General features: G+C 41.1%; 1 protein-coding gene across 1 annotated transcript in view; it reads right to left on the bottom strand.

The window, feature by feature from the left end:
* Positions 1-25,960, bottom strand: part of LOC144668888 (voltage-dependent P/Q-type calcium channel subunit alpha-1A-like) — a 741,147-nt gene that overhangs the window by 54,897 nt on the left and 660,290 nt on the right. Inside the window, exons 41-42 of the mRNA XM_078531346.1 lie at positions 24,352-24,459; positions 23,219-23,319 (exon numbers count right to left, since the gene is read on the bottom strand). Of these exons, the coding sequence (XP_078387472.1) occupies positions 23,219-23,319; positions 24,352-24,459 (209 nt within the window). The remainder of the gene's footprint in view (positions 1-23,218; positions 23,320-24,351; positions 24,460-25,960) is intronic.

Raw genomic sequence — 25,960 nt, 5'->3', positions numbered from 1 at the left:
TATTCCTGATACCACAAATAGCAGGAAATGACCTTTGATATTGCAGCTAGAATTATTATACCACAGTAAGCAATCAGGAAACAGATTATGTTCAGTCACAATATTTTCAAAATGCATTAGAAAATTAGAGTTTTTATTTAAAATTTTATCCAAAGCTCGTAGCAGGTTTCAACTGAAGTTGTAGGGGTATTATAGGTGGTCTCAGATGTCCTGGGCTAGGGAAGGAAAAAAAATCAGACAGGATTCTCACTAATCAATGTCCAGCAGATCCTTCTGCAAAGCGTGTCTATGTGAATCTTGGTGGTGGCTGGTTCAGCTTCAACAGTGATATGGTTGAATAGCCCCATGGCACTTACTTGTTAAATTCACACATGAAAAAGGGCCAAGTGAGCAAGGTTATCAGAGGATGCTCATGGAATCATGCCCTAAATGTGACTGGCTGCTTCAGGATATTCAGAGAAAAAACTATCTCATCACGATGGACAATTTATAAATTTGCTCAAAACATATTTCCAGGTAAGGGAAATGAAACTGTCACCAGGTGAGATCACATAAGCTTCAACATACTTTAGAAAAATGTTCTACGGTGAGGCATCCGACAGGAACACAAGAGTGATTTGGCCCGGTTTTGCTTCTGGTCTTGTCATACAGCTGTAGGGAGAAGCTGAAGAGGCCAGAATCTTTTTTCAGATTGGGCAGGATTGGCAGGGGGGGGGGGCGGGGGGGAGTGGGAGGAGGAGGAGGCATTTGATAAGGTGCCACATCAAAGGTTATTGCGGAAAATAAAAGCTCATGGTATAGGAGGTAACACATTGGCATGGATAGAAAATTTGTTAGCTAACAGGAAACAGGGTAGGCATAAGTGGGTTGATTTCTGGTTGGTACAATGTAATGAGCAGTGTGCCACAGGGATCAGTGCTGGGGCCTCAACTTTTTAAAATTTATATAAATGACTTGGATGAAGGGACCGAAAGCATGGTTGCAAAATTCCTACCAAAGATAGGTAGGAAAGTAAATTGTGAAGAGGACATAAGGAGGCTACAATGGGACATAGATAGGTTAAGTGAATGGGCAAAGGTCCGGCAAATGGAATATAGAAACATAGAAAATAGGAGCTGGAGTAGGTCATTCGGCACTTCGAGCCTGCTCCACCACTCAATATGATCATGGCTGATCCTCTACCTCAACGCCGTACTCCCACTCTCTCCCCATAACCCCTTGACACCTTTAGAGTCTAGAAATCTATCTATTTCTTTCTTAAATATAGTCAGTGGCTTGGCCTCCACAGCCTTCTGTGGTAGAGAATTCCACAGGTTCACTACCTACTAAGTGAAGGAGTTTCTCCTCATCTCAGTCCTAAATGGCCTACCCCGTATTCTGAGATTGTGACCCCTTGTTCTTGACCCCCCAGCCAAAGGAAATATCCCTGCATCCAGTCTGTCCACCCCTGTCAGAATTTTATACGTTTCAATGAGATCCCCTGTGAACTCCAGTGAATACAGGCCCAGACCTATCTCTCCTCATACGACAATCCTGCCATCCCAGGAATCAGACTGTGGGAAAATGTGAAATGGTCCATTTTGGCAGGAAGGATAAAAAAAACTCACTATCTGAAGGTGAGAGATTGCAGAGCTCTGAGATTCAGAGGGATTTGGGTGTTCTAGTGCAGTTATAAGGCTATATGCAGGTACAACATGTAATTAAGAAAGCTAATAGACTGTTATCATTTATTGTGAGGGGAATTGATTACAAAGGTAAGGTTATGCTTCAATTGTACAGGGCACTGGTGAGCCCACATCTGGAGTGCTGTGTACAGTATTGGCCTCCTTATTTAAGGAAAGACGTAAATGCATTAGAAGCTGTTTAGAGAAGGTTTACTAGACTAATACCATGAATGAGCGGGTTGTTTTATGAGGAAAGGTTGGAGAGGTTAGGCTTGTTTAGGAGTTTAGAAGAGTAAGAGGTGACTTGATTGAAGCCTTTAAGATCCTGAGGCATCTTGTCAGGGTGGGTGTGGAGAGGATGTTTCTTCTTGTGGGAGAATCTAGAACTAGGGGCGGAATGTTACGTCCTGCCGGCGGGCGCGTGCCCGACCCGATTGGGAGTAAAATAGTGCACAATGACGTCGGGCAAAAGTCCCGATGTCATCGTGCACTTGTGCGATTTTTCGTTCAGCGGGCGCACGCCAGAGTCGGCAGCACGCCCGCTGACAATTACAAGGCCTATTAAGGCCATTAACCAATTAATTTAATCCTATTTTTTGCTGCCATCCAACCTTACGGTTGGCGGGTGGGCGAATAGGCCAGGTGGCCTTTGCATTTTTGAGGAAACCTTATCCACGGGCGGGATGAGGTTTCCAATAGTAATTTTTAAAAAATAAAGATTTTGAAACATAATTTTTAATATATCCCTGTTCATGTGACTGAGTCACATGTGGGGACATGTTTCCTTTATTTTTAAAATCTTTATTTTTAATTTAAAATTCTTCAGCTCCCTGAGGCAGCTCTGTGACTTCAAGGAGCTTTCAGTGCACACTCCCCTGCACATGCGCAGACATTAGCACTCATGCTCCTCCCGCCCCCATCTTGCAGCAGCGCTGAGCTTCTCAGCATGCGTTTCACACTGGATGGCCATTAATTGGTCAGCCAGCATGAAACCATGGTTGGAGCCTGATCGCTGGTAATGGTCTGTTTCGCGGCCATTCCCAGGACCGCCCGCCGTGCCCGTCCAATGAAAGGAAAATCCTGCCCCGGGGTCAGTGTTTAAAAATAAGGGGTCTCTTATTTAAGACAGAGATAAGGAGAATTTATTTCTCCCAGATGGTTGAAAGTCTTTGGAACTCTCTTCCTTAAAAGGCAGTGAAAGCCAAGTCTTTGAATATTTTTAAGGCAGAGCTAGATAGATTCTTGATTAACAAGGAGGTGAAAGGTTATCGGGGGTAGGCAAGAATGTGGGGTTGAGGTTACATTATGATCAGCCATGATCTTACTGAATGGCGGAGCAGGCTCAAAAGGCCGAATGGCCCACTCCTGCTCCTAATTCGTATGTATGTTCGTGAAAGCTGAACTCCAGAGGTGTGGTGACAGTGACTGCCCTTGACATCAAGGCAGCATTTGATCAAATGTGGCATCAAGGCACCTTAGCAAAACTGGAGTCAATGGGGATCAGTGGGAAAGCTTCTCCAGCTGGAATCATACCTAGCACAAAGAAAGATAATTGTGGCTGTTAGAAGTCAATCATCTCAGTTCCATTACTGCAGTAGTTCCTCAGGATAGTGTCCTAGGCCCAACCATCTTCAGCTGCTTCATCAATGACCTTCCTTTCATCATAAGGTTAGAAGTGGGGATGTTCGCTGATGATTGCGCAATGTGTTCAGCACCATTTGTGACTCCTCAGATACTGAAGCAGTCCATGTCCAAATGCAATAAGACCTGGACAATAACCAGACTTGGGATGAAAAGTGGCAAGTAACATTTGTGCCACACAAGTACCAGGCAATGACCATCTCTAACAAGAGAGAATCTAACCATTGCCCCTTGACATTCAATGGCATAACCATTGCTGAATCCCCAACTATCAACATCCTGGGGGTGACCATTAACCAGTAACTGAATTGGACCAGCCATATAAATACTGTGGCTACAACAGCAGGTCAGGGGCTAGGAATCCTGCGGCGAGTAACTCACCTCCTGACTCCCCAAAGCCTGACCACCATCTACATGGCACAAGTCAGGAATGTGATGGAATACTCTCCACTTAGCTGGATGAATGCAGCTTCAGCAACATTCAGAAGGTCAATACCATCCAGGACAAAGCAGCCCGCTTGATTGGTACCCCATCCATAAACATTCACTCCCTCCACCACCAACACACAGTAGCAGCAGTGTGTACCATCTACAAGATGCACTGCATAAACTCACAAAGGCTCCTTAGACAGCACCTTCCAAATACACGACCACCACCATTTAGAAGGACAAGGGCAGCAGCTGCATGGGAACACCACCACCTGGAAGTTCCCTTCCAAGCCACACACCATCCTGACTTGGAAATATATCGCCGTTCCTTCACTGTCGCTTAGGTCTAAATCCTGGAACTTCCGCCCTAACAGCACTATGGGTGTACCTACACCACAGGGACTCCAGCGGTTCAAGAAGGCAGCTCACAACTACCTTCTCAAGGGCCATCAGGGATGGGCAATAATTGCTGGCCTAGCCAGTGATGTCCACGAATGAATAAAAAAAATGTTTTCCTGCACATTTCTAATAAGTGACTTTTAGAAGCTTGGTAGCAGACTTAAAACAAAACTGCCAGTCATGGATAGCAGACAGAAAAATCTCCAAAGAGAATTTCCATATTTCCTTAAATATATCAGCCACCATAACAAAAAAATTAACATCCCAAGGAAAAGAACTACCATTTCATTTGATCGAAAATAAAGTAGCTGAGCAAAGGACTATCCCTCTAACTAGATTACCACAACTTACATTTATATAGCTTTAACATAATAAAATATCCCAAGGTGCTGCACAAGAGCATTATAAAACAAAATATAATAGAATATGACACCTAGCCATGTAAGGAGATAGGTGACAAGGTGGGTTTTAAGGAGTGTCTTAAAGGAGGAAAATGAGATGGATAGTTGGAGAGGTGCAGGGAGGGAATTCCAAAGCACTGGATCTAGGCAACTGAAGGCACAGGCACCAGTGGTGGAGTGATTAAGCTTGGGATGCTGAAGAGGCCAGAATTAGAAGAGCACTGTTATCTTGGTTAGAGTTGCCAATCTTCCAGGATTGGCTTGGAGTCTCCAGGAATTGAACATCAATCTCCAGGACACTGCTGAGTGCAATCCTGGAGAAAAATCATGGGGACATTAAAAAGATAGTTTTTTTGTAATTTTCTTTGAATATTTCTCTTTACCAGATATAGAAATATTGAAAATGGGGGATAAAAAGACTGTTTGGCTGACAGCAAGCATCATCTAATTGGGTAATGAGTCTTTTTGCTTTCCAATTGACGTTAGAAGGCAGTACAACACAAGGATGGATATTTTGGTCAAATAATGACTGGAGTGTGGGGGCAAGTCATATGATGAAACCTCCAGGAATGCATTTAATCACAGTAGGCAACCCTGAGCTCAGAGGGTTGTGGAGCTGGAGGAGATTGCAGAGATAGAGAGGGGCAAGGTTATAGAGTGATATAGAAACAAGGGTGAGAAATTTAAAATTTAAAACCAAAATGTTGCTTGACCAGGAGCCAATGCAGGTCAGCAAGCAAAGGGTAGATAGGTAAACGGGTCCTGTTGTGAATTAAGACAGGATGTTGGATGACCTCAAGTTTAGGATGAGTAGAATGTGGGAAGCTAGCCAGGAGTGCATCGGAATAGTCAAGTCTAGAGGTAACAAATGCATGAATGAGGATTTCAGCAGCAGATGAGCTGAAATGTGACGAAGTTGGGTGATGTTATGGAGTTGGAAATAGGCAGTCTTAGTGATGGCACGAATATATGTTGGAAATTATCTCAGGGTCAAATATTGCAAACAATCTGGTTTAACCTTCGGCTATTGCCAGGGAGAGGAATGGAGTTGGTAGCTATTGAATGGAGTTTGGAGTGGGCACTGAAAACAATGGCTTCAGTCTTCCCAATATTTATTGGAGGAAATTTCTGCTCATCCAGTATTGGATGTCGGTTAAGCAGTCTGATAATTTAGCAACAATAAAAGCGTCTGGAGAGGTGATAGTGAGGTAGAGCTCGGTGTCATCAACATATGTGTGAAAACTAAGGCTGTATTTTCGGACAGTATCACCAAGCAACAGCATGTCAATGAGAAATAGGAGAGAGTAAAGGATAGATCCTTGGGGGACATCAGAGGTAATGGTGTGGGAGCATGAAGAGGGGCTATTGCAAGTAATATTCTGGTTATGAAAAGATGGCTAAGAATGAAACCAGGTGAGAGCAATTCCACCCAGCTAGACAAAAGTAGAGAGGTGTTGAAGGAGGATTGTGTTGTCAACTATGTCAAAGGCTTCAGAAAGTCGAGAAGGAAGAGGAGGGATCGTTATCTACAGTCACATAGGAAGTTGTTTGTGGCTTTGATAAGAGCTTTGATAAAATAATTTTTATTCTGTGGGAGTGATGGAAACCTGATTGAAAAGATTCAAACATGGAATTCTGGAAAAGATGCGTACTGCTTTGGGAAGCAACAGCACATTCAAGTATGTTCAGGGTTTTAAAAAATGTTTCACAAAGACCAACAGAAGTTCCAATCTGTTGCCATGGTTTTGTTCCCATGGTAGTTATGCAACAGTGTTCCAATTTTTATTTGGACGAAGCGGTATAACTACTGGGTCACAATCTTCCACTTCATGGGAGGGAAGAGCCGCTCCCCTCTTCCCAACAGCAGGATCTCACACTCTTCCTATGAAGTGTCTTCAAAGTAGTATTGGCAGTGGTCCATTAGCAGGTCACCCAGCCACTGGCTCAGGATTTAACACTGGCTCAGGATTTACGATGGTCAAGCAAAGGAAAAATGGGACAAAATCTGACACCTGCAAACCCTTCATGTGGTCTTGGATTTTACTATTCATCTTAGATTTAGAGGCTTCACACTTTCTTAACTAAAACTAGACTTTCACAAGAGGTTTTTTTTAATGCATCTTTGCACAATTTCACATCCTGCTTTAAGATTCAATGTTGAATGACCCTCCTGAGTAAATGAATGTTATCTGAACCAAAAGCATTTATTAAAAAAAAACAAAAGAATCATGCAGATAATTAGCATCCTTTCGGTGATTTGTAGGGAAGATGCAGAAATGAAATCCGGGGTAAACTTTTCTCCAGCATTTTGGAACACGTTTAGAGACAGGATCCCATTTTATTGACCTGTGCAGGTTGGGAAAAGCAGAGAAAATCTACAAACTTTTCCAATCTTGTCAATGTGGCAGAACACGACTTGCCGTCAAAGGGGCCCCTCTCCTCCAAAGTCCCCTCAGCAATCTGCAAATGGTACCTGGTGATGCATCGACAGCCTGTACAAACACATCTCCAACAGAGGGACAACTTAGATCAATAATTCACATTGCCTTATTTTTTTCTTGAACAGTCCGCTCCAAGAACAATATAGCTCCATTTCAAGAAAATTGTTTGGCAAGCTCAAGCAATTTCAATTCTTTATAAACCATTTCTTCTTTTCTTTCTCAGGCTAGTATTCATCAAGATTGGCTCAGAATGAACTAATAAAGTACAGGCCATTCCAGCCTTCCAATATTTTGGGACACAGGAGACCTCTTTGAATGGGATTTGTTAAAACAAATGGTACAGAGACTTGAAGCAGCGTTTGTTAAACTGGTCCATCCTCTTCCCCCCACCGTTTCTCTCCAAGGCATTACCTCATGATAGGTGTCCCAGCAGGCCAATAGTATATTACCCCTTCTTCACCGTGAACGCCCTGGAAGTGAATCAGCAGGCTATATTTCCTTGTAAGCATTTCAGCAATCCTTGATCCTGTTCTTATTGAACTTTGACACAAGAACTTTCAACAGCAAGCGCTAGCAACGGAGTTGGGGGGATGGGGGAGGAGGTGGTGTGGTTGGGTGGCAGTGGACTGACTAACTTTTTCCATCTGCAACCTAGGAACGCTGGAGTCAACGTCAACTCATCAAAACTGACATTCAAGCTCATTTAGCTAAGAGCAAATGTGGGTGCTTCCAGTTGTGTATGACTCAATAGCATGCTGGCTAGTGCATTTAATCTGTGAGCCATTACAACATCACATTTAATTAAAACTGATTTTTTTCAAAACCCAAATATACTGTACAACAAAGTATAGTTAAACAAGGGATATCAAATTGTGAACGTACCCCATCCACATAGGATATAGGTCACAATCCTCTTCCTTATTGTGGGAATTCTGATGGCTGCCAAATATTTTAAGGATTATCCTTTCACTCACCTAATCATTAACAAAGCCATTGCAACATGTGTTTTTGTATTTTGCTCCTATCTGACTGAGTGAGAGCGTTTAGAACCAATTTTAGTCTATTAATCCATTTAAACCTCATGGCTCTTAGTTGATATAAAAAGAGACTTTGGGTTCCAAACTCTGATTTGGTTCACCTTCAGTTTTGAAAGGCCCAGACAGGACCTACCTGCATTCTAAACAATATTAAATTGTTCAAAAACAGGTTCAGGAAGGAATGGCAAAAATCACTGTTTTGAAATTAGATTTATTAATGCAATTGATTATAGTCAGGGTTTTTAGTTTGTAATGACTAAATTCTATGATCTTTTACCTGAATTCCTTCTGTCATGAGGGTGTTTACAGACCATATTACATTTGATTTATGACAGGTAACTAGAGTTTAGTTATTAAAAGTATGATAAGTGCACCTTATGTCATGGAACCAAGCCTTAGAGCCCAGGAAGATCCCATTCTTGATCCTGTTCTGTACTGTTAGTTGATATGAGCTGCCTGGGATACTAGTGGGATCACTACAATTGGCCTCAGAGACTAGTTTAGTCAGAGGTAGAATGATAGTGATCACCATTTGTTGCTGATAGAAAGTACATGTGAGAATAAAGGATTAGGTTCAGCTGCGACTTCTCTGATGTGTAGACAGCTTGTTGACACTTACTGCATAGGCTCTCATGTGAGGAATGGCAACTTGGACAGAAGCAGTCAACAAAGCATCTTAAGGAGAAAAATGAAGAGGTAAAAAAAAGAAAAGCAGAATCCAGTTTAAATGGTAGCATGCAAATTGCATTTCCCTTGGTTGGTCCTGAACTCACCAAGTTAGAACCTTTTATCTCCAAATCATCAGGACATTTAGTACCTTTTTTGTTAAACACTAGTGAATCTCCTGTGATGTTGCTCATAAGTTAGAGGATAAACAGTTTAATAAAGACATTGTATTATATTATTCTGCAGATAAGAAGGAGCTGTGTGTCCCTGTAAGGCTAAAAAATGCTGTAAGCAGACATCTCAAGAATTCATCTGGAGGCTAATTGCTCTTAGACAGATCCTTAGGTCAATTAGAGGTCAACTGGCTTTCTTGTTATTCCGATACATGCAGAAGTTATTTTCTGTTGTTTGGTGGCCAAGATTCTCTGTACAGAAATAAAATGTGAACTTTTGCATTACGTAGAGTCAAAGGGAAATTATCTTCATTAACAAATTTACATAAAGATAGAAAACTACTGGAAATGTACAGCAGACCTGCCAGCAACTGAAATGAGAAACAACAGGTTAGAACTTTTGCCAGAACTAGAACCCAGTTTTTTTGTATTTTCTGTTTCTTTTTCTTTTCATTTCAATGGAACTACACAAACTTGCATCACCAAGTTTATACGTGCAACAACAGGATGGCAAAATGATGCTGACTCTCCTCTCTCACAGCTCAAAATGGTTCCTCCAATAGATAAGCCAGCTATTGGTGAAGTTCTTCTGGGATTTGTCTACAGGTAAAGTGAAACTCTATTGGTCATGCTGGCAATATCCCTTCTGTTTAAAGTAATGACAACACACCAAATCCACTAACATAGGGCCAAATATAGGATCTTATGTTGGAGTCACCAAGTTAAGACAAACTTTATCTCAGGTCTGCAGCTGCTGTGGTTTGCAACAACATTACAATGGTATTGATATGCAAACACCTCAAACTCAAGAAGAGTCACACGGACTCGAAACATTAACTCTGTTTTCCTCTCCACAGATGCTGTTAGACCTGCCGAGTTTTTCCAGCATTTTCTGTTTTAATTCTTACTATAATTGGAAACAAGTCTTGACTTTTCCCCATTCACAACTGTGTAAACACCTTCAAATGAACTAACTGAAGATTGGTATGTGCCAGTTATACCAAAGATTGCCACCCATTTGGTTTGGGGCTAGACAATTCAAGAGAGTTTCAAAAACGGAACACCAAGAGTTTTCTTTTTAATTAAAAGTCCAAGTCCACTCTGCATGCCAGGATGGGAGGTTTTAATTATGAAGGTTGGCTTTGGACTTTTGATGGCAGCAAATTGAACGGTTAGCCCAAGGTGGAACTCTAAGCCCACCATCTCACTTGACAAAAAAGAAGTACTTTTATAAGTCTGCACTGCTGCCACCATTTTGGTTTGGTGGTTATAAAATTGTGGGCAACAAGTGTCTGATTTTGTGATAAATGCTGTTAGTGAATAAGCAAATTAGACTTGTAAAATTCCCTCTTGGCCTGGCAAGGCCTTTGAAGAGTTATGGCAGGGTAAAAGTAGAGTATTGCAGATTTGGATATATTTTTACCATCCCAACGTTAATATTTCAGCTCTAACTTGTTAGATTGTGGCTCCTAATCAAAGTCAGGTACTTTTTCCTGTATAAATGCAAAAGGAATGACTCAATCTCTTTATTTTGATATTCCCTTTATTTTGCTGTTCCAATTTGGCAGAGTGCCTCTTAATCGACATGTATTGTTTTGCGGTTGCTGCATTATCATCTGTTCCCATATAATGCTGTTGTTATCACTGGCATATAAGATCTATCTCAGCTCACAAGATAAGGAACTTACATATCTGCCAGGAACAAAAGACTGTAAGCTGTAAGAGTGCTTACAAAGCCAACACAATTATCAACAACTTAATGTTTTCTTCAAGAAAACAGTTATAATGGCCAGATTGGTAAATGTACTGCTTGGTGTACATTTACAGGCCTAAGAGATTCCAGGTTCAATCTCAGGTTTGTGTTGAATTTGAAGAGGTAGCTGTAACAGTGGTACAGATACTATAATTTGACCTTTAAGCCCAATGCTCTAGGGAGAGAGAGACAGAGGAAAGAAAAAAAAAATCAGCCAGGGTTTCATCTCCAGCTCACTAGAAATTGACTGCAGTTAGAAACTGTGGACAGGGTCAACAGTGGTAAACATTAAGCTTTAAGAAATTAAGATGAGCACCCTTCTTCCAGGTCTAATGGTTTTACAGGGGCAGCTCAGCAGCTACCACAATAGACTTTTGGATTTGAGATTAAGGGTTGGATTTTCGCTGAGTCGGGATACTTGGGAGCTCTTTAAAAATGGCAGGTGGGTCCTGATTCCAGGATTCCTGACCCCATTCCCATAGTTTCTGATTTTTAGAAGTACCTTTTAAGGGTCTGGGTTTGTTCGGGTTATGAGCCTGCACCCCAGGCTCCATTGCTGGGACAGGCATGTCCTAGTCCTTCATAATATTCGTGCAGTCAGGCCAGTTTTTCAAAGAGTCATGAATCATAGTCTGCATGAGGGAACCTTTTGAAAGACAAGTTCAAAGAGGTCCTCCTCATGCCAAGGTATGCCCCCACCGAACAACTTGTATGGCCCCCCACATTCCCTCTAAAACATCCCCTATGGCCCCTCCTGCCCCCATGCCAAGGTCTGCCTCCCCAAACAACCCCTATTGCCTCTCATTACCCCAGCCATGGCATTTCCATGTCCACTAACCCACTATGCTCTGCATAAAACCAATAAACCCTATAATAACAGTAGTACATGTTAAAAAAAGCTTTAAAAAGTCATCAATTAATAACTTTCTTAAAAAAAGCTTTTTTTATTACAGATTAATAAAAATGTCAATCATCCTGACCTTTTGTAGTATCAATAGTTAAAACTACAAGCACTTGAAACTTCTTTATCTTCTGTAAATAAACATGTGAAATTGACAGCATAGATCAGAAAGCCAGAGCTGTCAATCAAACAATATTTTCCTGGGGTTCAGGTGTTTCAACAAGTCAATGGATTTCTGGGCTCTCAGCCAATACTCATTATGTATTCGTGGCCAAACTAAAGTTGAAAAATAAACTGTGTTATGTGGAGAACAGAGAAACAGCTCAGGCGAGTTTGAAAGAAATACTTTATTTTCATGCCTTAAAAAGTTGACTTTACATACAAATCTAATTATCAGAATAAACTATGACTGTCACCAGGGGTGTCCTGCTTTTATTGACAGGACTGTCCATTATCTTCCTCAACACATAAAAGTAATATATTAAAGTAAAACAGACAAATCTAAAAATACTGCCTCATTTCTCTGAAGTGAAAGACTCCTCTCCCTACTGCTGATTTGCCAGTTTTGTTAGATGAGACCGCCTTTTGCTCCCCTTGCCAGTTTTCTATCTGTTTACTCTCCAAAGGTCGAGATTTCTGTTGAGTAGTATAGATAACTGCAGCTCTCTTGTATCTCACTCAAGTGCTCATTCTCTAGGTGTGGTCTCAGACAGTGAGTGTTAGCAGGCTTTCTGCCCATGGAAGGGCAACATCATAGCTGAGACCAGTCCAATCCTTATACAATGTATGCACGCTGTTCAGCAGAGATTGCAAGGATATAGTTAAGAGTTAAAATTACTGTTCCAAGCCCAGGGCAGCTGAAGCTAATGATAGTTCCCCCATTGCTACCTTGGCTGAGATTGGTAAAAACCTGTGTTTGGACCTAAACCTCCTGGTATGTGTGGTTTAGTACTATCGAACTGTAGATTTATATGCTTATTTTTAGCTTCTCTCAACAAAGTCTCAGTCCATGGAAAGGGAGCATAAATTATCAGGCTCTTTGGCCTTAAATGGCACCTCATGTAGCTCAGTCAGCACAAGGCATGCCTGAAATAGGATTCGTTTAGAACATTGAGGGTGGGCAATCCACAAGTGACAAGATGTATCACACTAATATGGAATACTCAGCTATGCTTAATCATGAGGCATAATTGCAAACCTAAACCTCACAGATGGTAAAGGTAGTGTGTAGCTGAGCTATATATGTGAGAAAGTCCCAGATTTGAGTCCTAATCTGCTGAGCTGGCTGATCTCAGTTGGGTAGTGGTACAAATTCTGCAAGTGGCCTAGTCAATGGGCTAGGAAGGAGAAAATCAGCTATGTCTCCTAATTATTATCCAGTGCCCCTGCTAAAAAGTGTGACTGTGTGTCAGATAAGTCAGTGATCAAATAGCCTGTCAATACTACCATCTAGATGTAGATGTGAAAAGTTACCATTTAGGTGCAATACAGGAGGATGACTTGTCTTCCATAGAACTGTACCCCAGCATGAATTAGCACTTTCAGGAGATCAGGAAGGGATGAATATGGAGAGACAAAAATGTGTATAAAAACGAAACAGTTGGATCCCCCTGCATGAGTTACCGTTCTGCATGTAGCACACTGTACAGTAATTGAAAAAAAAATCTATTTCTATTCTAAAAACCTTTGTTGTTTGAAAGTCACTCTGGAAATTCAACATCATTTCAATGCCTTGTTCTTCCAATTCCTCTTCTCTGATTCTTGCCCCCAAATTTGTTTCCTTCCATTTCTGAAGGTTTGAAATCTACTGCCATTCTGCACATTGGATGTTGGCCTCCCCCTAGTACCTCACCCAAGTGCCAGTCTTCATATGTGAAACCATTCAATAAATGCCAGCTGGGCAGTCACAGCTGAGCATAATCTGGTCCTCCTGATGGTCTCATACTTTCCAGCAGGGGATACTGGACAGTAAACAAGAACAGAAAGCTTGGCATTTTTTTCCCTCCCTGGTTCAGGCTAATTGTAGTGCCCAACTCTCACACCTTGGCTGAGAATGACAGGCTCATCAAACCTAGACCTTGATGGCTGGTATGATCTAGTGAGCCATCGGGGAGCTTTCCTTTATGCCTTCAGCAACAATGCATAATTTGGGTATCATGATAACTTGGAACTTCCACAATACAAATTGCCACTGTCTACCAAAGTCTACCAGGATAGTTAAACCAAAAGATCTGGTACAATATTACAGTCAAGAACCATTGAAAAGGTAAGTTATATAGTTAACACTTTCAGGGGCAAAGGTAACGATGCTGGAGAGTAGAACTTTTTTTTACTTTATATTCAATTTGGTGCCAGAGAGCCTGGGCTAGGTACAGGTTGGTAGCAAAACTAGGTGCCTTTTTGATCTCTCCATGATGTGTGTCCTGACAGTACAGTTCTTCAACTATTCAGCAGTGCTAGGCTGAAAAGTTTTTTTGCCTTTGACTTTTAAAGCCATTATTCCCCAATTGTTTTACACTACAGTCCCAGGTCTAGGATGTAAGCAGGGTGGAAGCTTCAGAAAGCCACTTGAGTCTTGCTCCCTCCATGTTGTGGTTGGATTCAAGGGAGTTCGAGAAAAGGAAAAAGCTATGTCTTGTTCTCAGCATCTGTTTATCCTATTAATCCAGCTGAGATTGGGAATTCAATGGAGGCAATTTTCAATTACTGGAAAACAGGATGGCTGATAGTTGATAATTGAAGAAAAAAGCACCATTCTTTGAATGCTTTGAAGTGGCTCTGAAATGGTTTGTTAGTACTCCTGAGCATTTTTTCTGATTGGTATCAGGCTGCTTAACCTATGGTCTGAAAGGGACTGCTGCCAATCGCTCAAAAAAATGATTTTTATGGGGTAATTACAGGCTCATCAGCTGCCACCCACCCTGTCTCCTTTGGTTTGTGTCCTCTCCCTCAATTTCTGACAGTTCCACAGAAGAGCTACTTGCCTCTCTCCTCCCAAGATCCATTAGGCCAGGATGGCCCATATTAATATTGAGAGAAGTAGGAAATTTTAAAAAACCTGTGCTACCAGGAGTGGGTGGTAGAGAAGTAGCCATTTTATTGATAAGCTTCCTGGTGAATCACTAAATGGGATAGAACCAAAAGATACAGCCCTTCCACTGGTTAGGAAAACCTGACTTGATCTGACCTGCTGAGATGGTAGGCATAATCTTCATATGTTGAATCACAAGGCAAGTGCATAGGAGCCAGAACAGGGGATAAAATACCACAAGTAAGAAGATATGTATTAGCTCTTTCTCCACTCGACTCAAGATTCCAATTGCAAGGACCCAGGATTCAAGGAAGGCTGTTGGGATTACATTAGGGAAAACTGTGTGGATTGGACTGCTTGCCAGCAAGTTTGCACACAAATAGCTGAGAGCATGGAGGAGTTCAGCTCCAACTTATATTGATGTTCCATGAGCATGGAGTCTATTCTGTCATGCATCGAGTGAGTAATCTCCATGAACACGTCAGTGGGTTCACCGTAATGGAGACAATTTTGGCTCTGGGGCCCAGCACTGATAACTCTTATAATATGCACATAGAGCTGGTGCACCAAGAGTGGCCTTAGCTCAATGGGAGAGGCACCTGCTGTCTTTTCTCCAGGTGACAGTTTGACTGCTCCCTCACAACCATTAGTACGATTGTCAGTGCCACCATAGCCAACTCGTCTACAATGCCCCAGCCAGGGATGCTGCAGTCTGGCTTTCAAGCCCAGAGATGCTTAAGGTGCACCACAACATTCTTGAAGGAAGCTCAGTATCTTACAAGCTGTAGTCACTAGCAATACATCTCATAGTGGAATAAGTAGCTGAACCCACAAGACGCACATTAGCAGGCTGAACAAGAATGTTGTTCAGTTATTCCGGTTAACTGTTATTAAAATCTGGTGTCAAAGTTTTCATTTTCTGGAATTTACGTTGGTGTTCATCCTTGTAGTCAGCTGAAGCCAAGATCCATGAGGACAAACTGAAGGAGGGCAATTGGATGGTTCTAATGATTGTGGGATAGTTCAGGTGAAGCATCAGTTGCTCTCTGAGAGTTCTGGTAGCTAGGGTGTACTAGTGACGGATGTTGCTGTTCCTCTTCCTTGTTGTGTTCCTCATCCTTTGGCACAGACACAATGGGCTGAATGACTTCCCTCTGTGACCTAAATTTCTATGATGATTCTATGATTCCTCCAATTCTTGCTGCCCAAACGGTTGTAAGATTTGGTCCCTCAGTACAGCAGTGTTACACAGCATGCACCATGCAGCATAAAACCATAAACATATAGATTCAACGAAGAGTCTACTGCAAAGCTCCTCCCAAACTTGAGCACACCAATGCCTATTCAGTTATAATTTGGTGGCAGTATGTTTCTCACTGTAGGCAAGCTGTCTCTGTGCTAGAGATCCTGGCAGAAGTCATAAGTCGTGCCTGGAAAGGTTACATCTTGTTGCCAAGCGGCCAGCCTGTGACCTAATGTGTCTGGTTAGAATAAAGGCTGCACAGAGGACCTGCTGCAGAATAAAGACTGCAGCCAGGAAAAACTGGGCAAAGAGTTGCATGATGCAGCTTATGGTCATAAAAAAGCAACACATTCAGGGAGCAGTATCCCCTTCTAGTGAGAAAGATGCTCGGCTAATGATGGGAAATGTGTAGATATTGATGCAGTCTATCCAGATGAAGCCTAACACTCTCTTATCCTGCTATTCTCTAAATGTGGTGTATGTGTTATTCCCAGTTGTTCCCAGAACTCAAAATTCACTTGTGTAACATAAAAAAAGACACAGAATTTGACAAGCAGCCTGCAAAGCAGAAACTGAAGTGGAGGCAATGAGGCCATTAAATTGTGCAGAGTCCATGCTGACTGTTAGCGCACCATGAGCTTATCATGTGGTGAGTTATGTGCTTATGTGAAGATAGTTTTTCAGGACTCACTTTTACCCAGCTTAGTTTTATTTCTGAGCTTGTGACTGAGAAATTTGGCAGAACCTTCATACATTACTTCCCAGAAAAAGTTGACCTATGAGAGATTCTCCCTGAAGAGCCCCTATGGGAATGTGTAGTGCCCTCCTCCTACTACTGGCAGCTCCTGCTTTCTCCTTGCTGCTCCCTCCTTATACTCCAGTCTCAAAGGCAGATCTACCAATCATCCATAACTGAAAATATGCTTTCCAAAGCATCACAAGAGCAGACCAGCACCAGCACAAAGTTGTTCCCAGAACTCCGAATTCACTTGTGGAATGTAGAAAATACAGAGGTTAACTAGCAAGCCTGCAGACAAAGGAGAAACTGAAGTGTAGGTGTTGAGGCCATTAAATTGTGTGGAGTCCATGCTGACTGTTAACACCATGAACTTATCATGTGCTTTATGTGAAGACAATTTTCAGGACTCAATTTAGTTCTAATTCTAAGGTTGTTGCCTAGAAATATGGCCAAGCAGCACTTGTTTTTCAGGCACTTAGCAACTCATAAGCCTCCGATATGTGATGACTAGAAAGGATATTTCAGGTTGGAAGTATACTACCGCAATTTTGGAAAAGCTGGATAGGCTCATGTCAGGAGGACACGTTAGGAACATTTTAATTGCAGCATTATTTACATAAATAGAACCTATTCTCAATTTTTATTTTCCCCAATGCTTTACTTGCCAAGTGCTAAACTTGCACAACACAACCGGCCACTGATCACACTCTCCCTCAAAGGCCCAATCTCTTCCCATCTGAGGCATAATCACCCCTGCTGAGGCCTGCAATCTTTCTCTCCCCAAACCTTTCTTATCCCTAGAACCAATCCTTCCCTGAGACTCAATTGCTTACCCTCAGAACTTATCCTTTCCCATAACCCAATCTCTTACCTTTGGAACTGATCCTTCCCTGAGACATACGCTCCCTCTCCACTACACCTACACCCAAGCCTGAAGAACCAATCTCCTCTACCCTGGGTCCAATCTCCCTGCCATCTCCAGAACCAATCCTTCGCTGACCTCTCCCCTCCCCATGCCGGTCTGCCCGTAAATGAAGGATGCTGCGGCAATAACAGCTATCTGATCCAGCTTTAGTTTTTGCCATACTGGCTTGGTGTTATTCAGGTCTGAGGCTCAATGTCAAGGGCTCCTTGAACCTCTCCATTCTTGTGCAGGGAACTAGACTTGTGGCCCATCATGTACCCAAAAATGGGAGGTCTCAAATTTCTGAGCCTGTGCCTCTTTCTTCTGGATCCTGGATTCCCCTCATTTGAGGGTAGAGTTGTTCCCCATCTACCCTGCCAATCAATTTAAACATCTCAATCACATCAGCTAAGTGCTTCTTGAGGTCACCTCTAATCAAATATAAGTCATATTTTTACAATAATAATAGTAGCTGTGCATCTCACTACTACAGGGTAAATGTAAATAATGTTCTGACTAGTGCTCAAGATGCTTTATTAGAGTCTTAATAATTTGGGTAATGTGTGATAGTTGGTTTGACAACTTCATATTTAATAGAATAATGTGAAGATCTAAATATCTCAATTTTCTTTAATCTATCTCCAGTTTCTCTCCTATTCTCCTGAAGGTTCTGGGTTACGGTTTTATAGCTGTTGGTTGTCCTCAAGTACTGCTCCCAAGTGGCTATTTTTCAATGTGAACCTAGGCAGCCAGTGCTAGCAGGATATTTGATTATGCAGTAACCAAGTCCCATTGTCCTCATTCAGATGCTCAGAATCACACATTTTCCAGCAGGGTTCTCTAGACAATGAGTGAAGGGAACCCTAACTAATTTGCCCCACCCCCTCCAGGTTGATGGTGTGAGGCCAACAATAGAACCCAAGACAATTAATTTAGTACAGGATGGGACTTTACTGTCTATGCTGCTTAGTCAAACACTGTACAGTGTATTCTTTAATTCCAATTGTTATGAGAAGTTGTCACTTCCCTTAAACCTATCCTATGGCAGCAGCCTTCCAGCTTATAAGACGACGGTTTGCACCATAGTGATCAACTCTGTGTTAAGCATCGCCTGGTGTGGCTTAGGAGCTCCACTCTGGCATGGCAGTCTTTGCTGTATTTGCTGCACAGAAAGACAATGACTGCATGAGAACGTGCACGATTCACTGGCTCTGTTTTCTCTGGGTCCTCTTTTCAGCCAGCTGAGCATTTTGTTTCTGTTTGCCTCTTCAATGCCCTTCCAAATAGTCAGGCTCCAGAAACCATGGCACTCAGTGACCAACCAGTTGTCAGTATCAGTGTACACCATCTTCATATCTCACTTGCAGGTGTCCTTGTAGCAGAGGTATGATGGCCCAGGAGATCATGATCCAGTGGCCAATTTACTGTACAGAAGGTCTTTGGGTATACTGCCACCATCTATATAATGTGCATGATAATTCATGATGCTTGTGGGCAGAATTTAATCATAACTCAGCAGGGGAGCTGTCATGAAGAGATATTAATGTATACAATGTTATTGGAAATTATTTTTTTTTAAATAGAGGTTTAGTCTGTGTGTGTTAATTGGATTAAAGCCAGCTAGTCTGGGTGCTTTGATGTATAACAGTTGAGGTGTAAACAGTAAGGTAAAGGGTGCATTTGAATTTTGTTGAATAGAGCATTCAAGAGTGGGAGTGAAATCTTGCACCTAGCTAGGAGGCACCAAGCAACATTTTTATATTACTAATAAAATTAGTACTATGAAAGGGGTTTTATTGTTAGAAGAGGTGGAGTTCAAAGGGCCTGGTGACACAATGAGAATTTGCATTCGAAGGCTGGGTATAACAGAAAGGAGTTTGTGTGTGCAGCTCAGAGGCATGTAAGATCTAAGCCTGTAAGTCTACCACTATCTGCAAAGGAACAAAGTCTAAAGGAGCCTCATTTTGAATTTGTAAGGTGAAAAGTGCTTTGCCTGGTGTCTGTTTAAGTCTGTTGGTTATTGTTGCCTTAGTGGAGATTAATTTGGGAGTTTGTTAAAAGTTATGATAGTAATTTGTAGCCATGTGTATATGTTTAATTTGTTGTAAATTAATAAATCTCTCATTTAGTTTGCTGTAAGAACCTCTCGAGAACTGGTGGTCTTATTCCTGCATCTCAAACATACCAATTGAAAATATAGCTTATGGCAGTTGTTTAAAGTTTCTCTCTGGGATTTTAAATAACAGCCTTTACCAAACTGTTGTATCATAACAGGAGCTGACTACAAAATGGTTGACTGAGTCTACATATTTTTTTCTCCTTTTTCCCCTCTGTATCCTCACATGTATCCCATTAATTTGTATTTTGTCATCCTTTATCTTAGTTAACTTTCCTAATGCTTTATTAAATCAAATCTCATTTTGCTATTAAACAATTCAGGATTTATCTTAAAGAATCATAGAATATTCTCCTTAGTAAACACTTCTTGCCAATTTCTGCAGATCCCCTATAGCCTCGCCATCCTCTCCTCTCAAGCATCCCAACTCACATTCAATAAATCTCTTTTTACCGATATGTTTACAGAATACTTCACTGTCCTTTCAGCGTTTTTTTGTAATTCTCTCCTCATATTCACTTTACTTTCCTTATCTCTTTCTTAACTTCTCTCCTTACTTTCTTGTATTCTCCCTTATTTTAATCATTTTAAATATTTTATTCTTCAATGTTATTTTATAACCTCTTTATTTATCCACAGTACTCTGAATTGTAGTTGCTTTTTAAAAATGGTATATATTTATTCGGCTGGTGTGCTTCCACAATTATCTCATTTACTTAATGTATTTTGTTACTCATAAATCACAATGCCTCTACCCTAGTAGGCATTCAAACATACTGCTTGAGGCAGGAGACTGGTTAACATTATAGAAGTTCCATTCACCCTTCTCCATTTACTCCCTATCAAAATTTTGAGTCTTCCCTTTTCTTTGCTATTTGCTCCTTCCTAAAAATATTATAACTCAAGATGTTTATTGCAGTAACAATATACCGACTGAAACAAAACTGAGAACCAAGGGATCTGCATGGCTCTCCAGATAAAGAGCCAATGTGTAGAAATTATTCAGGTTGTTTTAGTGAAATAGGAACCAGTATTTGGAGCAGCTTATTCTATTCAGAATAATCAGTTACTCAGTTCAGCACTGCCGCTACAAGAATGACACATCACATACTCACCTCTAACAACCAACTTCTTTCCCTTCATAACCTTTCTTATCTCTCTTTATTATTGCTACAATGAGGAACATTGCTCCTCTGAATTTCCCTCTACTACAAAATAAAAAATATATTAAAAACAAATATCTGTATCATAATTAATACTGCAGTTTCTTAATTGACTGTTTATAAACAAAGATAGGGTTCTGATCTACAGCCTGACCTGTAAGTGCCACAAGTAAACTTTTCTAGAATGCAAATCCTTAAAGGGTCAAATACCCACACACACTTAAGCTGCAGAATTTACATATAATGTTTCTGTCCTTATAAAACAGCACAATCTCTTGACTTACTGTGAGTATGGAAATTCACTACTATACAAATCCATAAGTTAGCAAGTATCAATCACACTTCAAATATCACAAAATATCGAAGAAGTGTCAAAATTTCACGAAAAATGCCAATTTTCTGTACTTGATGTACAACTTGACCTCTCCTCGAGCAGAAACTAGAAGTTGCTAATCTCCCACAACAATTAGCCTCTAATTGACCATAGGATGTGTCTGATAAGATCACTTTCCCCACAGAAAGTACCTTAAGGCCAGGTTAAGTAGAGTGTCACCTTAGCAGCTAAATGCTGCAACTGTGCTCCTTCCCCAGGTGTCACAGGAGATCAGCTAGTATTATATAAATGCTGGCATATGTATAATTGATGTTATCGCCATTTGCTTCAATGTGCTTCGAGTACAATTAATGTTTTCTGGTGTTGAACACGCTTCTAAAACTGATGTCTCTGGTTATAACATTGGCCATGGATGCACAACTTTAACACTACATGGGCAGAATACTGACTTAAGGCTGAGTCTAGTAATTGGCTCAGTCTCATGCATGTGAACAATATGAGGTCACAAAGCATTCAAAATAAAATAAAAAGAGACCAGAAGCGTCAGGCAGTAAAAACGGGGAAGGAACCAGCAGGAAACAGATGGAAAAAACCACAAACAATATTACCTGAAGAAAGCAAGGGATTGGTTAATTAATAGACATTGTTGAACTTCTGATATCTGACAGGCCCAACTAATGCTAAACAGCAAGCTTCTCCCATCAAAAGGGGCATCACTTTACATTAAAAAAAGGCGTGGGCCAGAATTTTATGTCTCGCAGGCAGACAGATGCGTGCCCATCCCGAACGGAGGTGAAATAGCGCGAGATGACGTCGGGCTAGCGTCCCGACGTCATCGTGCACCTGCACGATATTTCATTCATCGGGTATACGCGACAGTCGGAAGTGTGCCCACCGATTAAGCCCATTAACAATGAAATTAACAGCGATTTTACAAGGCCTGTCCACACTTATGGTTGGCAGACGGACCATTCTCCCAGGCAGCATTCACATTTTTGCTCAAACCTTGATCCAGGATAAGATGAAATCTCTGTGGGGAAATAAAATAAAGAGAGATATCTGGGGACTGTGTTTTTATGAGATATGCTTTTAGGTGCTTGATTGTGCTGCATGGACATATTTTGCAGCATTTTTGTAACTTCCTTTATTTTGTGGAGGTCTGCAGCTCCCTGGGGCAGCTGTCTGCCTGCAGGGAGCTCTCTCAAAGCACTCAACCCCACCCTCAGTTAGGTCGGGGCCCATCCTCTTCCCGCCCCCACCCCATCAGCGCTGAGCATTTCAACGCACGTTTCACGCTGGCTGGCCATTAACTGGCCAGCCAGCGTGAAATCGTGATTGGCTGCGGATCCCATTTCCCCTCCGTTGCCGGACCCACCAATTGCGCGTGCCCGATGAACGAAAAATTCAGGCTTGGTGAACTTTTTTCTAAATTTTGTTGCTGAAACACAACATTGCATTTTTGAGCTCCTTATCCTTCATCTCTTCCAAAATGTAATTATTTGACAAACACTTTTTCATTAAGGTGATCGTGCTTTTATCTATCTATATAAACTTTAAAAAGATTTATAATTAAAGGGTAAAAACACAGATGTTCATAATTATAGTTTATGCCAGCAAGAGTATTTGAAGGAGCATTCAAGCTGAGTCACCATGACCTGCTAAACATGGATCCTCATAAGCCATATATAAACTTTAAATGCTTGTTCTCATTATATCTCAAGTTGCTGATGCTAACAGATCCCTGTGTTCCTAGAGCAACGGTGCTACAAATAGCCCTTTCCAAACCTCCAGGCCTACAAAATTCAAACAGAACAAGCCAACAAGTGAGAAATGTGTGCAAATTGAAACACAGTTATTGAGGTTGCATGGGCTGTACTGCTAGGACTTGCCAGACATATATGACCCATGAGCCACAGTTTGTATACCCCAGATTTGCTGAGATGCAAAAATAAATAACCAGGTTGGGAGATAAGTGCTGTTAAAAATGTTCTATTCTCTATTACTGTGACATCTAAAGTGAAACAGCATGGATGGGAATGCGTAAGAAGCATACATCAAGCAAAATTGGAAGCACAGCAAATTAAGGAAAGCTGTTTTTCTTTCTCTGTAATTCTCTGTTTTGTTCTTTTTGGACAGTATGACATCATTTGAGATTCAATCATTTCTCTCCGCTATGCTAGTACCTGCTCCTCACGGAGTAGCTGGAGCTTTTTGGCTTTGCTTTGTCGATAGTATTCCATGATCATCATAGCTGCATAGATCTTCCCCACTGTGAGATCAGTTGCTGCAGACAGGAAGATTAGAAGACAAGAAGAAGAATTAGGAGACTGAAACCAAGAGCTGGGGCTTTTGTTGGTTACATGCTCTCTTCCCAATCTCTCCCTGTACTCCTTTCCTAAACATCTAGTGAATTTTCACTCATATTTCTCTCAATTTTCTAAAATCTGGTAATTTTCACAATCACATTGAGGAAGATGAAAAAATTTGATGACTGACTCCAATCTGTCAACACCAATGCTTCTTCACGGATGGGATTCCACAGAAACCAGCTGTGTGGCCAAAGTTTGGAACCATCCAATTCTTGAGCACTTAATTTAAGAAAAAAAGGAAGAAAAGATTCCATGGTAATGAATACAATATTGCCTTTGTAGCTAATGAGCTACAAAGAGAAGCTAAGATTTATAGTGAATGAGTTCTTTAATAACTGATGGCCAATGAGGGTTAAGTGATGGTGACTGAACTCTGAAATGACAATAATGTCATGAGGAATCCTGAAAGATGATGGTGATGAATGGAGAGCTGGAATCTTCCTTGATTTAGTGCAGGTAGAGCAGTAAGTGGAAGGTAGAGAATAAATAAACTGGCCTGAATTGCTAGCTTTTGTGATAAGTTTCTACCATCAGAGGGCAGTTAGCCCTGCTGTACACAACAGTACAGTTTCACCAATAGAAACACTGGTTTGACAGCATGAACCTTTTTACTATTAAGTGAACAATTAAGAAAGTCCTGCCATTGAGAACTGCCAACAATACCAAAAACAATGTTTAGACATAGCGTTAGAGTTAATAGGGTAATGGACAGCACATTTGAGCTGATCGCCTCTCTGGGGGGAGAGCTGGGGGATGGAGGGGGGGTGGCAGAAGATGAAATTAGGAAATGCAAGTCACCCTGACTTTTTCCCAGTACAACCGCTCACTTGGTTCACATATAGCAATGACAGTGACATGGCAGAAATCTGTCCTTCCAGTTGGCACACTAGGAAGTGTAAAGAACTGATGGAGGAGTAAAGGAAGTTATCACTGAGAACTGCACTTACATTTGTGAGGTGTCACTAGTAGGTCAATTGTCTTCTGGGAAAGGTTCGGCCATATAGACATCATCTCCTTCCTCAACTCTCGGTCCATTTGGTGTTTATCAGCCCCTCCTAATAAAGAAACAGATTGGTAGAACATTTTGGAATAAATTTGAATGAGGCCACAATCATTGCAAAAATGTTTTTATAGACAACCACAACAGAGCAAGATTTCTTCTATGCGCCACATATGTAAACCTCTTCTTCACATGCACAGAGAACAGAGGGGAAAATTTCCCCATATTACTTGGAAGGCTGCAACTTAGTGAAGCAGTTGTAGTACATAACCAAGAATTTTTTTTTATTAAGTTGGGATGGTGTTTTTGTTTAAAATTTCAATGCCATTGAAAATTAAGTAGTTGCTATTTGGGGTACACATGTTTTGTATTGGAGCACCACCTTTGTGCATTGAACACAGATCTACACCTAAGATTTACCCCCTTCAGGGCGGGTTATTAGTTTGAATCATGTAGGAATAAGGAGATGCTGAGCAGAGGCTAGACACTTCCCGCAATGAAGGAGGCAGAATCATGACAGCTTCCCCACACTTTCCAGCAGTTGTTGTTAGAGTGAAACTGAAAGAGGTCTGGAAGCTGGATGTTTCCCCGCCTGGAAAAGAAAGGACTTGCTTTTATTCAGTGTCTTAACACATCATTCAGAAGCAATCAATTAATGTGAAGTGCAGTAATGGCTCTGAATGAAATAGGGTTTTTTTTGCACATAGCAAGATTTGAAAAATGACAATAAGTGGAATCACCAGTTAAATCTGAGTTTTTGTGTGTTGGCTGAGGGTCAGCACCAGAAGAACTATCTACTCTTCTTCAAATAGCACCACGGCAAGCCTCCACCTGAAGCATGAGGCACAAAAAGACTTGGTTTAATGACCCATCCAAAGGATGGCATCTCCCACAACACAGCTTTCGCTCAGTACTGCATTGGATTGTCAGGCTAGGTCAGGGGTCTGCAACCTGTGACTCTGGAGCTGCATGTGGCTCTTTAACATCTCATTTGTGGTTCCAAACTTCTGTGGTTGGATTGCATTAACATGAAAAAAGCCTAAAAATATTAAGACAAGTAAGAGCCGTGTTTTTATTGTGGGGATAAAATGCTAATCAATATGCTGCACTTGATCATTTTAGCAAATGATCATTTTAATGAAAAACATCGTTGTGCTCCAAATCTATTTGAGTGGGGTAACTACATCATGGTTATAGATAGTGCCTTTGGTATGAGGAATAGGTTTTACAATTGTGGTCATTATCCTTTCCAATATAGCTGAGATGGTAACTTATTCTGAATGTGCTATTAGAAGCTTTTTTTAAATCACAAGAGTCAACAGCTGAAACAATTGTCTTGATTCTATGCATCTAAGTTAACGTTTGTTTTAAGGGTGAGTTTACTGACAAAATCATAGTGAAAAAATTCAAAAACTGTGATAATTCAGAGTTTGACTTATTTTAATTTTTTTCTACTGATACATAAATTTAATACATGTATTTTATGATATATGAAAATTATGCATGCTACCAGAGACACTTGGCACTTTGCCAAGTATTTGGTTTAGAAATGCTGA

This window comes from Cetorhinus maximus, chromosome 28 (genome assembly GCF_964194155.1).
Source record: "Cetorhinus maximus chromosome 28, sCetMax3.hap1.1, whole genome shotgun sequence".
NCBI lineage: Eukaryota > Metazoa > Chordata > Chondrichthyes > Lamniformes > Cetorhinidae > Cetorhinus > Cetorhinus maximus.
This window is presented reverse-complemented; position numbering and strand designations above follow the sequence as displayed.